This window comes from Megalobrama amblycephala, linkage group LG19 (genome assembly GCF_018812025.1).
Source record: "Megalobrama amblycephala isolate DHTTF-2021 linkage group LG19, ASM1881202v1, whole genome shotgun sequence".
Classification (NCBI taxonomy): domain Eukaryota; kingdom Metazoa; phylum Chordata; class Actinopteri; order Cypriniformes; family Xenocyprididae; genus Megalobrama; species Megalobrama amblycephala.
The window spans coordinates 2,316,760-2,329,121 of NC_063062.1; the positions used below are offsets into that span (position 1 = coordinate 2,316,760).

The window sequence follows — 12,362 nt, forward strand, 5'->3', positions numbered from 1 at the left end:
ACGTGACACTTGACCTGTCCTCTCCTCTCATCGCTCTTTTCTTTCTCTGCTTTTCTGTGTCAGATGTGAACGAGTGCGCCAGCCCGACCACATGCATCAGCGGTCTGTGTCTGAACACCCCGGGCAGTTACATCTGCAGCTGTCCTCAGGGCTTTGAGCTCAACCCCACCGGAGTCGGCTGCGTCGGTGAGACGCGTTCAGCTCGAAACAGCTTCAGCCGAAGGCCGCAGGCTCCACACCACTCATATGTCATCTCTCTGACTTGCAGACACTCGCTCTGGAACCTGCTATCTGGAGGTCCATCAACGTGGCGATTACTCGGACAGTCTGGACTGCTCCACTGAGATCGGCGTGGGCGTGTCCAAAGCGTCCTGCTGCTGTTCTCTGGGTCGGGCGTGGGGGTCGCCCTGTGAGGCCTGTCCGCCGCTCAACTCCTGTGAGTCCAGCACACTATAGTCAGCATCATAGTTATAGTTATTCATTATCATTATAGTTATAGTTATTCATTATCATTATAATTATCATTATAGTTATAGTTATTCATTATCATTATAGTTATAGTTATTCATTATCATTATTAGGGGTATAACAAGAAATGTGACGATATGTATCAGTGATGTAAACGATATTATTCGCGAAATAGAGTTTGTTTTCTTCAAGACTCAGCTTACTGTATTTATAAGGTATAATTCACCCAAAAGTGTAAATTCTGCCATCATGTACTCACCCAAAATTACATTTTTGTGTGAACTAACCCTTTAAAGTTTGGGAATAGTCATTTTGACATGCTTTGTGATTAGAACTGTGATTGATTGCATTGATCATCTGAAGCAGTGAAAGTGCAAACATCATTTGAATCATCGTTATAGTTATGATTAATGATTGTCATTATAGTTATCGTTATTGCTATTGTTAATGATTGTTGTTATAGTTATCGTCAATGTTTGACGTTATAGTTGGCATTTTATATTTAACGCTATAGTTATTGTTAATGATTGTCGTTGTAGTTATCGTTATAGTTATCGCTAATGTTTGACATTATAGTTGGCATTATATTTAACGCTAAAGTTATAGTTTATGATTGTCGTTGTAGTTATCGTTATAGTTATTGTTAATGATTGTCGTTATAGTTATCGTTAATGATTGTCGTTGTAGTTATCGTTATAGTTATCGTCAATATTTGACGTTATAGTTGGCATTATATTTAACGCTATAGTTATCGTTAATGATTGTCGTTGTAGTTATCGTTATAGTTATCGTTAATGATTGTCGTTGTAGTTATCATTATAGTTATCACTAATATTTGACATTATAGTTGGCATTATATTTAACGCTATAGTTATCGTTAATGATTGTCGTTGTAGTTATCATTATAGTTATCACTAATATTTGACGTTATAGTTGGCATTATATTTAACGCTATAGTTATCGTTAATGATTGTCGTTGTAGTTATCATTATAGTTATCGTTAACAATTGACGTTATAGTTGGCATTATAATTATTGGTATAGTTATCGTTAATGATTATCATTAATTATAGATATCGTTATACCCTTTAAAGTTTGGGAATAGTCATTTTGACATGCTTTGTGATTAGAACTGTGATTGATTGCATTGATCATCTGAAGCAGTGAAGGTGCAAACATCATTTGAATCATCGTTATAGTTATGATTAATGATTGTCATTATAGTTATCGTTATTGCTATTGTTAATGATTGTTGTTATAGTTATCGTCAATGTTTGACGTTATAGTTGGCATTTTATATTTAACGCTATAGTTATTGTTAATGATTGTCGTTGTAGTTATCGTTATAGTTATCGCTAATGTTTGACATTATAGTTGGCATTATATTTAACGCTAAAGTTATAGTTTATGATTGTCGTTGTAGTTATCGTTATAGTTATCGTTAATGATTGTCGTTGTAGTTATCGTTATATTTATCGTTAATGATTGTCGTTGTAGTTATAGTTATCGTCAATATTTGACGTTATAGTTGGCATTATATTTAACGCTATAGTTATCGTTAATGATTGTCGTTGTAGTTGTAGTTATCGTTATAGTTATCGTTAATGATTGTCGTTGTAGTTATCATTATAGTTATTGCTAATATTTGACGTTATAGTTGGCATTATATTTAACGCTATAGTTATCGTTAATGATTGTCGTTGTAGTTATCATTATAGTTATCGCTAATATTTGACGTTATAGTTGGCATTATATTTAACGCTATAGTTATCGTTAATGATTGTCGTTGTAGTTATCATTATAGTTATCGTCAACAATTGACGTTATAGTTGGCATTATAATTATTGGTATAGTTATCGTTAATGATTATCATTAATTATAGATATCGTTATAGTTATCATTAACAATTGATGTTATAGTTGGAATTATATTTAGCACTATAGTTGGCATTATAGTTATCGTTAATGATATCATTATAGTTATCGTTACAGTTATCGTTATAGTTATCGTTAACAATTGACGTTATAGTTGGCATTATATTTAGCACTATAGTTGGCATTATAGTTATTGTTAATGATATCATTATAGTTATCGTTATAGTTATCGTTAACAATTGACATAGTTGGGATTATATTTATCACTATAGTTGTCATTATAGTCATCGTTAATGATTGTCATTATAGTTACTGTTATAGTTATCATTAACAATTGACGCTATAGTTGGCATTATATTTATCGCTGTGGTTATTATAGCTATCGTTAATGATTGTCATTGTAGTTATCGTTATAGTTATGGTTAACGTTTGACGTTGTAGTCTCCATTATATTTATCTCTAAATTTATCATAGTTATCGTTAATGATTGTTGTTATAGTTATCGTTATAGTTATCGTTAATGATTGACATTAGAGTTGCCATTACATTTAATTGTTATAGTTATCTTTATAGATATTGGTAATGTTATCATTATAGTTATAGTTATTGTTAACAATTGACATAATTGTCATTGTAGTCAGCGTTAATGATTGTCATTATAGTTATCGTTAATAATTATCATTATAGATATTGTTATAGTCATTGACATTATAGTTAGCATTATATTTACAGCTCCACTGAGTCTCACACACACACACACACACACGTTCACTCATTTGAGCCCTTGTTCACTGATTGTTATTGTTTCTCCCTCAGCCGAGTACAAGGTTCTGTGTCCCGGAGGAGAGGGATTCCGACCCAATCCGATCACAGTGATACTAGAGGGTAGATAGAGCACACACACACACACACACACACACACGTTCTCCAGTTCTGTATGTTGACCGTTGTGTCTGTGTGTCAGATATCAACGAGTGTCTGGAGCTGCCTGGTCTGTGTCAGGGAGGAACCTGCATCAACACTTTTGGCAGTTTCCACTGTGAATGTCAGAAAGGTTATGCTCTTAATGAAGACACCAGGATCTGTGAAGGTCAGTCAAACTTCCTCTTTCACACACTCTTTCTGTCGCTCTTACTGAGTCAAGTCAGTTGTATTTATATAGTGCTTTAAACACGATATGCGGTTTCAAAGCAGCTGTGCAGATAGAAAGCTTTCAGAGAAAACTAACCAATCATTAAAAAAATTAAGCATGAAGCTACAAAAATCTCAGCTATTTAGGACACATTTGATGCTTAATATATGTGGAGTGTGACAGAATCAGAAACCAAGCAGAAGACAAATGTTGTGCCTGTTTTGGACCCTCTGTGTCTGAGATAAAATGTTCATTAACATATAAGGTCACATGATATAAACACATAATGACCTCAAGTGATGCATTGGATCAAAAGCAAGCAAACAAAAGCAATCAGTAATACTGACAGTAAATGAACGCTGCTTGCACTGTTTCCGACCAGTGTTGGGGAAAGTTACTTTTAAAAGTAATGCATTACAATATTGCGTTACTCCCTAAAAAAGTAACTAATTGCGTTACTTTGTTACTTTTTATGAAAAGTAATGCATTACTTTACTTTTGCGTTACTTTTTCTCACCGGGGCTGGGCTTGCTTGTTTGTTTGTTTTTTAATAACAACAAAAAAGTTATATTTTTGGCAAAAAGGCCCTTTCACGCCAAAAGTGAAATCAATAAGCCTTAGGCTGAAGGAAAAGCATATTTACACCTGTTTTTATTCATTTTGAGGAATACTGAATGATTTCGTGCAAGTGAGATGAGTAAATGCATGTTCACATTTAGTCTAGAACTACAATAACCATCATTGCTTACACAGCGCACACAATATCTCTGCACTGTATTCCTCTCAACATGGGGACAACATGTCAGTCAATAAATGTGAAAAAGTAACTTGCGTTACTTATTTGAAAAAGTAACTTAGATATTTTGTTGTAAATTGAAAAAGTAATGCGTTACTTTACTAGTTACTTGAAAAAGTAATCTGATTACGTAACTCAAGTTACTTGTAATGTGTTACCCCCAACACTGTTTCCGACAACAGGACAAATGCATCTGAAACATTTGCTTTGAGGCATCCAGTGCAGACAGACTCAACAACGGAAGTGTCAATCTAGGCCAGCTGCAATGATTAGAAGTGAAGTGTGACTGTTTATATTGTGTGTGTAGATGTGGATGAGTGTAAGCGGTCTGGTATCTGTGGTCCGGGTGAGTGTTACAACACCATTGGAAACTACACCTGCATCTGCCCAGCGGAGTACATGCAAATCAATGGAGGAAACAACTGCATGGGTGAGTCGCACATAATTACAGTTATCGTTAATGATTATCATTATAGATATTGTCAGTAATTAACGTCATAGTTATCATTATATTTATTGTTATCGTTAATCATTAACATTTTAATTATTTTCATAGTTATCGTTAATGTTTAACATTACAGTTTTCATTATATTTATCTTAATAGTTATCGTTAACGATTATCATTATAGATATCGTTAATAATTAGTTATATTTATCATTATATTTGTCGTTATAGTTATCGTTAATCATTAACATTTAAATTATCTTTATAGTTATCGTTAATGTTTAACATTATAGTTGTATTAATAATTAACATAGTTTTCATTATATTTATCTTAATAGTTATCGCTAACGATCATCATTATAGATATCGTTAATAATTAACGTTATATTTATCATTATATTTGTCATTATAGTTATCGTTAATCATTAACATTTTAATTATCTTTGTAGTTATCGTTAATGTTTAACATTATAGTTATATAGTTAGTTTAGCATTAAATATATATTTGTAGTTATTGTTAGTCTTTAAAATTGTAATTATCTTTATAGTTTTAACATTATAGTTATATTGTTATAGTTATCATTAGTGATTAGTGTCATATGATTATCATTGTAGTTATCGATATATTTATCGTTAATGTTGAGATTATAGTCATTAATTATTATCTTTATAGTTATCGTTAATAATTAACGCTATAGTTATCATTATATTTATTGTTTTAGTTACTGTTAATGATTAACGTAGTTATCTTTATAATTATCGTTAATGTTTAACATTATAGTTTTCATTATATTTATCTTAATAGTTATCGTTAACGATTATCATTATAGATATCGTTAATAATTAATGTTATATTTATCATTATATTTGTCGTTATAGTTATCGTTAATCATTAACATTTAAATTATCTTTATAGTTATCGTTAATGTTTAACATTATAGTTGTATTAATAATTAACATAGTTTTCATTATATTTATCTTAATAGTTATCGCTAACGATCATCATTATAGATATCGTTAATAATTAACGTTATATTTATCATTATATTTGTCATTATAGTTATCGTTAATCATTAACATTTTAATTATCTTTGTAGTTATCGTTAATGTTTAACATTATAGTTATATAGTTAGTTTAGCATTAAATATATCTGTAGTTATTGTTAGTCTTTAAAATTGTAATTATCTTTATAGTTTTAACATTATAGTTATATTGTTATAGTTATCATTAGTGATTAGTGTCATATGATTATCATTGTAGTTATCGATATATTTATCGTTAATGTTGAGATTATAGTCATTAATTATTATCTTTATAGTTATTGTTAATAATTAACGCTATAGTTATCATTATATTTATTGTTTTAGTTACTGTTAATGATTAACGTAGTTATCTTTATAATTATCGTTAATGTTTAACATTATAGTTTTCATTATATTTATCTTAATAGTTATCGTTAACGATTATCATTATAGATATCGTTAATAATTAATGTTATATTTATCATTATATTTGTCGTTATAGTTATCGTTAATCATTAACATTTAAATTATCTTTATAGTTATCGTTAATGTTTAACATTATAGTTGTATTAATAATTAACATAGTTTTCATTATATTTATCTTAATAGTTATCGCTAACGATCATCATTATAGATATCGTTAATAATTAACGTTATATTTATCATTATATTTGTCATTATAGTTATCGTTAATCATTAACATTTTAATTATCTTTGTAGTTATCGTTAATGTTTAACATTATAGTTATATAGTTAGTTTAGCATTAAATATATCTGTAGTTATTGTTAGTCTTTAAAATTGTAATTATCTTTATAGTTTTAACATTATAGTTATATTGTTATAGTTATCATTAGTGATTAGTGTCATATGATTATCATTGTAGTTATCGATATATTTATCGTTAATGTTGAGATTATAGTCATTAATTATTATCTTTATAGTTATTGTTAATAATTAACGCTATAGTTATCATTATATTGATTGTTTTAGTTACTGTTAATGATTAACGTAGTTATCTTTATAATTATCGTTAATGTTTAACATTATAGTTTTCATTATATTTATCTTAATAGTTATCGTTAACGATTATCATTATAGATATCGTTAATAATTAATGTTATATTTATCATTATATTTGTCGTTATAGTTATCGTTAATCATTAACATTTAAATTATCTTTATAGTTATCGTTAATGTTTAACATTATAGTTGTATTAATAATTAACATAGTTTTCATTATATTTATCTTAATAGTTATCGCTAACGATCATCATTATAGATATCGTTAATAATTAACGTTATATTTATCATTATATTTGTCATTATAGTTATCGTTAATCATTAACATTTTAATTATCTTTGTAGTTATCGTTAATGTTTAACATTATAGTTATATAGTTAGTTTAGCATTAAATATATCTTTGTAGTTATTGTTAGTCTTTAAAATTGTAATTATCTTTATAGTTTTAACATTATAGTTATATTGTTATAGTTATCATTAGTGATTAGTGTCATATGATTATCATTGTAGTTATCGATATATTTATCGTTAATGTTGAGATTATAGTCATTAATTATTATCTTTATAGTTATCGTTAATAATTAACGCTATAGTTATCATTATATTTATTGTTTTAGTTACTGTTAATGATTAACGTAGTTATCTTTATAATTATCGTTAATGTTTAACATTATAGTTTTCATTATATTTATCTTAATAGTTATCGTTAACGATTATCATTATAGATATCGTTAATAATTAATGTTATATTTATCATTATATTTGTCGTTATAGTTATCGTTAATCATTAACATTTAAATTATCTTTATAGTTATCGTTAATGTTTAACATTATAGTTGTATTAACAATTAACATAGTTTTCATTATATTTATCTTAATAGTTATCGCTAACGATCATCATTATAGATATCGTTAATAATTAACGTTATATTTATCATTATATTTGTCATTATAGTTATCGTTAATCATTAACATTTTAATTATCTTTGTAGTTATCGTTAATGTTTAACATTATAGTTATATAGTTAGTTTAGCATTAAATATATCTTTGTAGTTATTGTTAGTCTTTAAAATTTTAATTATCTTTATAGTTTTAACATTATAGTTATATTGTTATAGTTATCATTAGTGATTAGTGTCATATGATTATCATTGTAGTTATCGATATATTTATCGTTAATGTTGAGATTATAGTCATTAATTATTATCTTTATAGTTATCGTTAATAATTAACGCTATAGTTATCATTATATTTATTGTTTTAGTTAATGATTAACGTAGTTATCTTTATAGTTATCGTTAATGTTTAATATTATAGTTATTATAGTATATTGTTATAGTTAATGATTAGCATCATATAATGATTATCATTATAGTTTTCATTAATGATAGATATTATAGTATTATATTTATCATTATACTCATGGTTATAGCTATCATTAATGATTGACGTTATAGTTATATTTATCATTGTAGTTATCATTAATGATTATCATTATATTATTATATGATTATTATATTATTATTAATAACATCATTATAGTTATTGTTAATGATTGTCAGTTATACTAGTTACACTATTACGTCATAGTTATCGTTATTGTTACTGTTAATATTATTATATTATTTTTGTTATAGTTATCGTTAATTATGTAGTTATAATAATTTTTATAGTTATGGTTGATGATTATCATTAAAGCGGTTTTCTTCAGTGCAGATTGTGACGTGTTTGTTGTGGTGTGTGTTCAGATATGCGGAAGAGCTTTTGTTACAGGAACTACTATGATAACGCCACATGTGATGGAGAACTAGCCTACAACATGACCAAGAAGTTCTGCTGCTGCTCATACAACATCGGCCGGGCCTGGAATAAACCCTGCGAGCGCTGTCCCATTCCCAGCACTAGTGAGACACACACTTCACATCTGCTCACGCACACACACACACACACACACACACACAGAGTCATGACCGTAACGCTGTTCTCTGCTGCAGATGAGTTTACTGTGCTGTGTGGAAGTGAGATGCAGGGATATATCATTGACATCTACACTGGACAAGTCATTGGTAAACACACACACACACATTCATCACACACTTCTACAGTTCTGTGTCTGCATGTTCCTCTAAGACTTCACATCCATCCTCTGTGTCTGTCTGTGATCCGCAGACATCGACGAGTGCCGTGATATTCCCGGCGTGTGTGAGAACGGCGTGTGTATCAACATGATTGGCAGTTTCCGCTGTGAATGCCCGATGGGTTTTGTTTATAATGACAAGCTGCTGATCTGTGAGGGTAAGAGCTCCCGCTGTGTGTCACTGAAAGTTCATTCATGCTTATCTGATTCTGGAGTCTCCAATCTGTAACAGTGTCACAAAAACAGCCGAATAAGTGACGGAGCTCCATGTGAGATGTTCTAGATTAACAATGAGATGATTCACTTCCAACATGTGTGTGATGTTAAGTGTGTTTGTGACGTGTGTGTGTGCAGATATTGACGAGTGTCAGAACGGGCCGGTGTGTCAGCAGAACGCAGCCTGTCTGAACGTTCCTGGAAGTTTCCGCTGCGAGTGTAAACCTGGATACCGGCAAACTCCCACGCAGCAGTGTGTCGGTGAGTGCGTGTCAGACATGTCCCATCTCATATTGCTGTTGCTCAGATATCAAAGTTGATAGAACAAAAAGAAACAGCAGCTCTCATGCTTAACAGGAAACAAGCAATGATGCCTCCAGAAATATGTCACTGCTCTCAGTCACATTGCACCTGAAGTTAAAGTGAACTCAGATCAGTTTTTCATGTGTGATTTGATGTGATGACGGTGTGACTCTTGCTGTCTCAGATCGTAATGAGTGTGTTGAGAATCCAAACATCTGCAGTCCTGGTCAGTGTATCGACATGGTGGGTAGTTACCGCTGCCTCTGCCCCAATGGCTTCATATCCACCCCGGACCTGTGCATTGGTGAGAGATCAGCCTCACATACCTGTCTGTCTGTCTGTCCTTATGTCTGTATGTCCATCATCATCTAGAAAACTAACTAACTAACTAACTAACCGTCTGTGGTTTGTGTTCATAACTAACTGACCGTACGTTTTCATAATTACCTAACCACTTTTGGTCTGCATTCATAACTAACCAATCATCTTTTTTCATAACTAACTAAACATCATAACAATGTATTCATAACAAACCAACCGTTTGTGTTCTTAACTGTCTGTGGTCTGTGTTCATAACTAACTAACATGTTTATAACTAACAACTAACTAACTAACTAACTAACTAACTAACTGTCTGTGTTCATAACTAACATGAGTCTGTGGTCTGTGTTCATAACTAACTAATCGTCTGTGGTCTGTGTTCATAACTAACTAACTGTCTGTGGTCTGTGTTCATAACTAACTAACTGTCTGTGGTCTGTGTTCATAACTAACTAACTAACTAACTAACTAACTGTCTGTGTTCATAACTAACTAATCGTCTGTGGTCTGTGTTCATAACTAACTAATCGTCTGTGGTCTGTGTTCATAACTAACTAATTGTGGTCTGTGTTCATAACTAACTAACTGTCTGTTGCCTGTGTTCATAACTAACTAATCGTCTGTGGTCTGTGTTCATAACTAACCAACTGTCTGTGGTCTGTGTTCATAACTAACTAACTAACTGTCTGTGTTCATAACTAACTAATCGTCTGTGGTCTGTGTTCATAACTAACTAATCGTCTGTGGTCTGTGTTCATAACTAACTAATTGTGGTCTGTGTTCATAACTAACTAACTAACTGTCTGTGGTTTGTGTTCATAACTAACTAATCGTCTGTGCTGCATGTTCATAACTAACTAACTAACTATCTAACTAACTGTCTGTGTTCAAAACTAACTAATTGTCGGCAGCCTGTGTTCATAACTAACTAATCGTCTGTGGTCCGTGTTCATAACTAACTAACTAACTAACTAATCATCTGTGGTTCATGTTCATAACTAACTAACTAACTAACTAACTAACTAATCATCTGTGGTCCATGTTCATAACTAACTAACTAACTAACTAACCGTCTGTGTTCATAAATAACATTAGTCTGTGGTCTGTGTTCTTCACTAACTAATCGTCTGCAGTCTGTGTTCATAACTAACTAATCATTCGTTGTCCGTGTTCATAACTAACTAATTAACTGTCTGTGTTCATAACTAACTAATCGTCTGTGGTCCATGTTCATAACTAACTAATCGTTTGTGGTCCGTGTTCATAATTAACTGTCTGTGGTCTGTGTTCATAACTAACTAATCGTCTATGGTCCGTGTTCATAACTAACTAACTAACTGTCTGTGTTCATAACTAATTAATCGTTTGTGGTCCGTGTTCATAACTAACTAATTAACTGTCTGTGTTCATAACTAACTAATCGTCTATGGTCCGTGTTCATAACTAACTCACTAACTAACTAACTGTCTGTGTTCATAACTAACTAACTGTCTGTGGTCTGTGTTCATAACTAACTAATTGTCTGCAGTCTGTGTTCATAACTAACAAATCATCTGTGGTCCGTGTTCATAACTAACTAATTAACTAACTAACTAGCTAACTAACTGTCTGTGTTCATAACTAACATGAGTCTGCGGTCTGTGTTCATAACTAACTAATCGTCTGCAGTCTGTGTTCATAACTAACTAATCATCTGTGGTCTGTGTTCATAACTAACTAATTAACTAACTAACTAACTAACTAACTAACTGTCTGTGTTCATAACTAACATGAGTCTGCGGTCTGTGTTCATAACTAACTAATCGTCTGCAGTCTGTGTTCATAACTAACTAATCATCTGTGGTCTGTGTTCATAACTAACTAATTAACTAACTAACTAACTAACTAACTAACTGTCTGTGTTCATAACTAACATGAGTCTGCGGTCTGTGTTCATAACTAACTAATCGTCTGCAGTCTGTGTTCATAACTAACAAATCATCTGTGGTCCGTGTTCATAACTAACTAATTAACTAACTAACTAGCTAACTAACTGTCTGTGTTCATAACTAACATGAGTCTGCGGTCTGTGTTCATAACTAACTAATCGTCTGCAGTCTGTGTTCATAACTAACTAATCATCTGTGGTCCGTGTTCATAACTAACTAATTAACTAACTAACTAGCTAACTAACTGTCTGTGTTCATAACTAACATGAGTCTGCGGTCTGTGTTCATAACTAACTAATCGTCTGTGGTCTGTGTTCATAACTAACTAATTAACTAACTAACTAACTAACTAACTGTCTGTGTTCATAACTAACATGAGTCTGCGGTCTGTGTTCATAACTAACTAATCGTCTGTGGTCTGTGTTCATAACTAACTAATCATCTGTGGTCTGTGTTCATAACTAACTAATCGTCTGCAGTCTGTGTTCATAACTAACTAATCATCTGTGGTCCGTGTTCATAACTAACTAATTAACTAACTAACTAACTAACTGTCTGTGTTCATAACTAACATGAGTCTGCGGTCTGTGTTCATAACTAACTGTCTGTGGTGCGTGTTCATAATTAACTATCTAACTAGCTGTCTGTGTTCATAACTAACTGACCATCTGTTCATAGCTAACTGACCGACTGTGA

The 12,362-nt window shown here is 31.3% G+C and overlaps 1 protein-coding gene across 1 annotated transcript in view; it reads left to right on the forward strand.

Moving 5' to 3' along the window:
* Positions 1–12,362, forward strand: part of fbn1 (fibrillin 1) — an 83,902-nt gene that overhangs the window by 56,604 nt on the left and 14,936 nt on the right. Inside the window, exons 37-46 of the mRNA XM_048167952.1 lie at positions 64–186; positions 269–436; positions 3,158–3,226; positions 3,306–3,431; positions 4,577–4,699; positions 8,510–8,665; positions 8,756–8,827; positions 8,931–9,056; positions 9,253–9,375; positions 9,602–9,721. Of these exons, the coding sequence (XP_048023909.1) occupies positions 64–186; positions 269–436; positions 3,158–3,226; positions 3,306–3,431; positions 4,577–4,699; positions 8,510–8,665; positions 8,756–8,827; positions 8,931–9,056; positions 9,253–9,375; positions 9,602–9,721 (1,206 nt within the window). The remainder of the gene's footprint in view (positions 1–63; positions 187–268; positions 437–3,157; positions 3,227–3,305; positions 3,432–4,576; positions 4,700–8,509; positions 8,666–8,755; positions 8,828–8,930; positions 9,057–9,252; positions 9,376–9,601; positions 9,722–12,362) is intronic.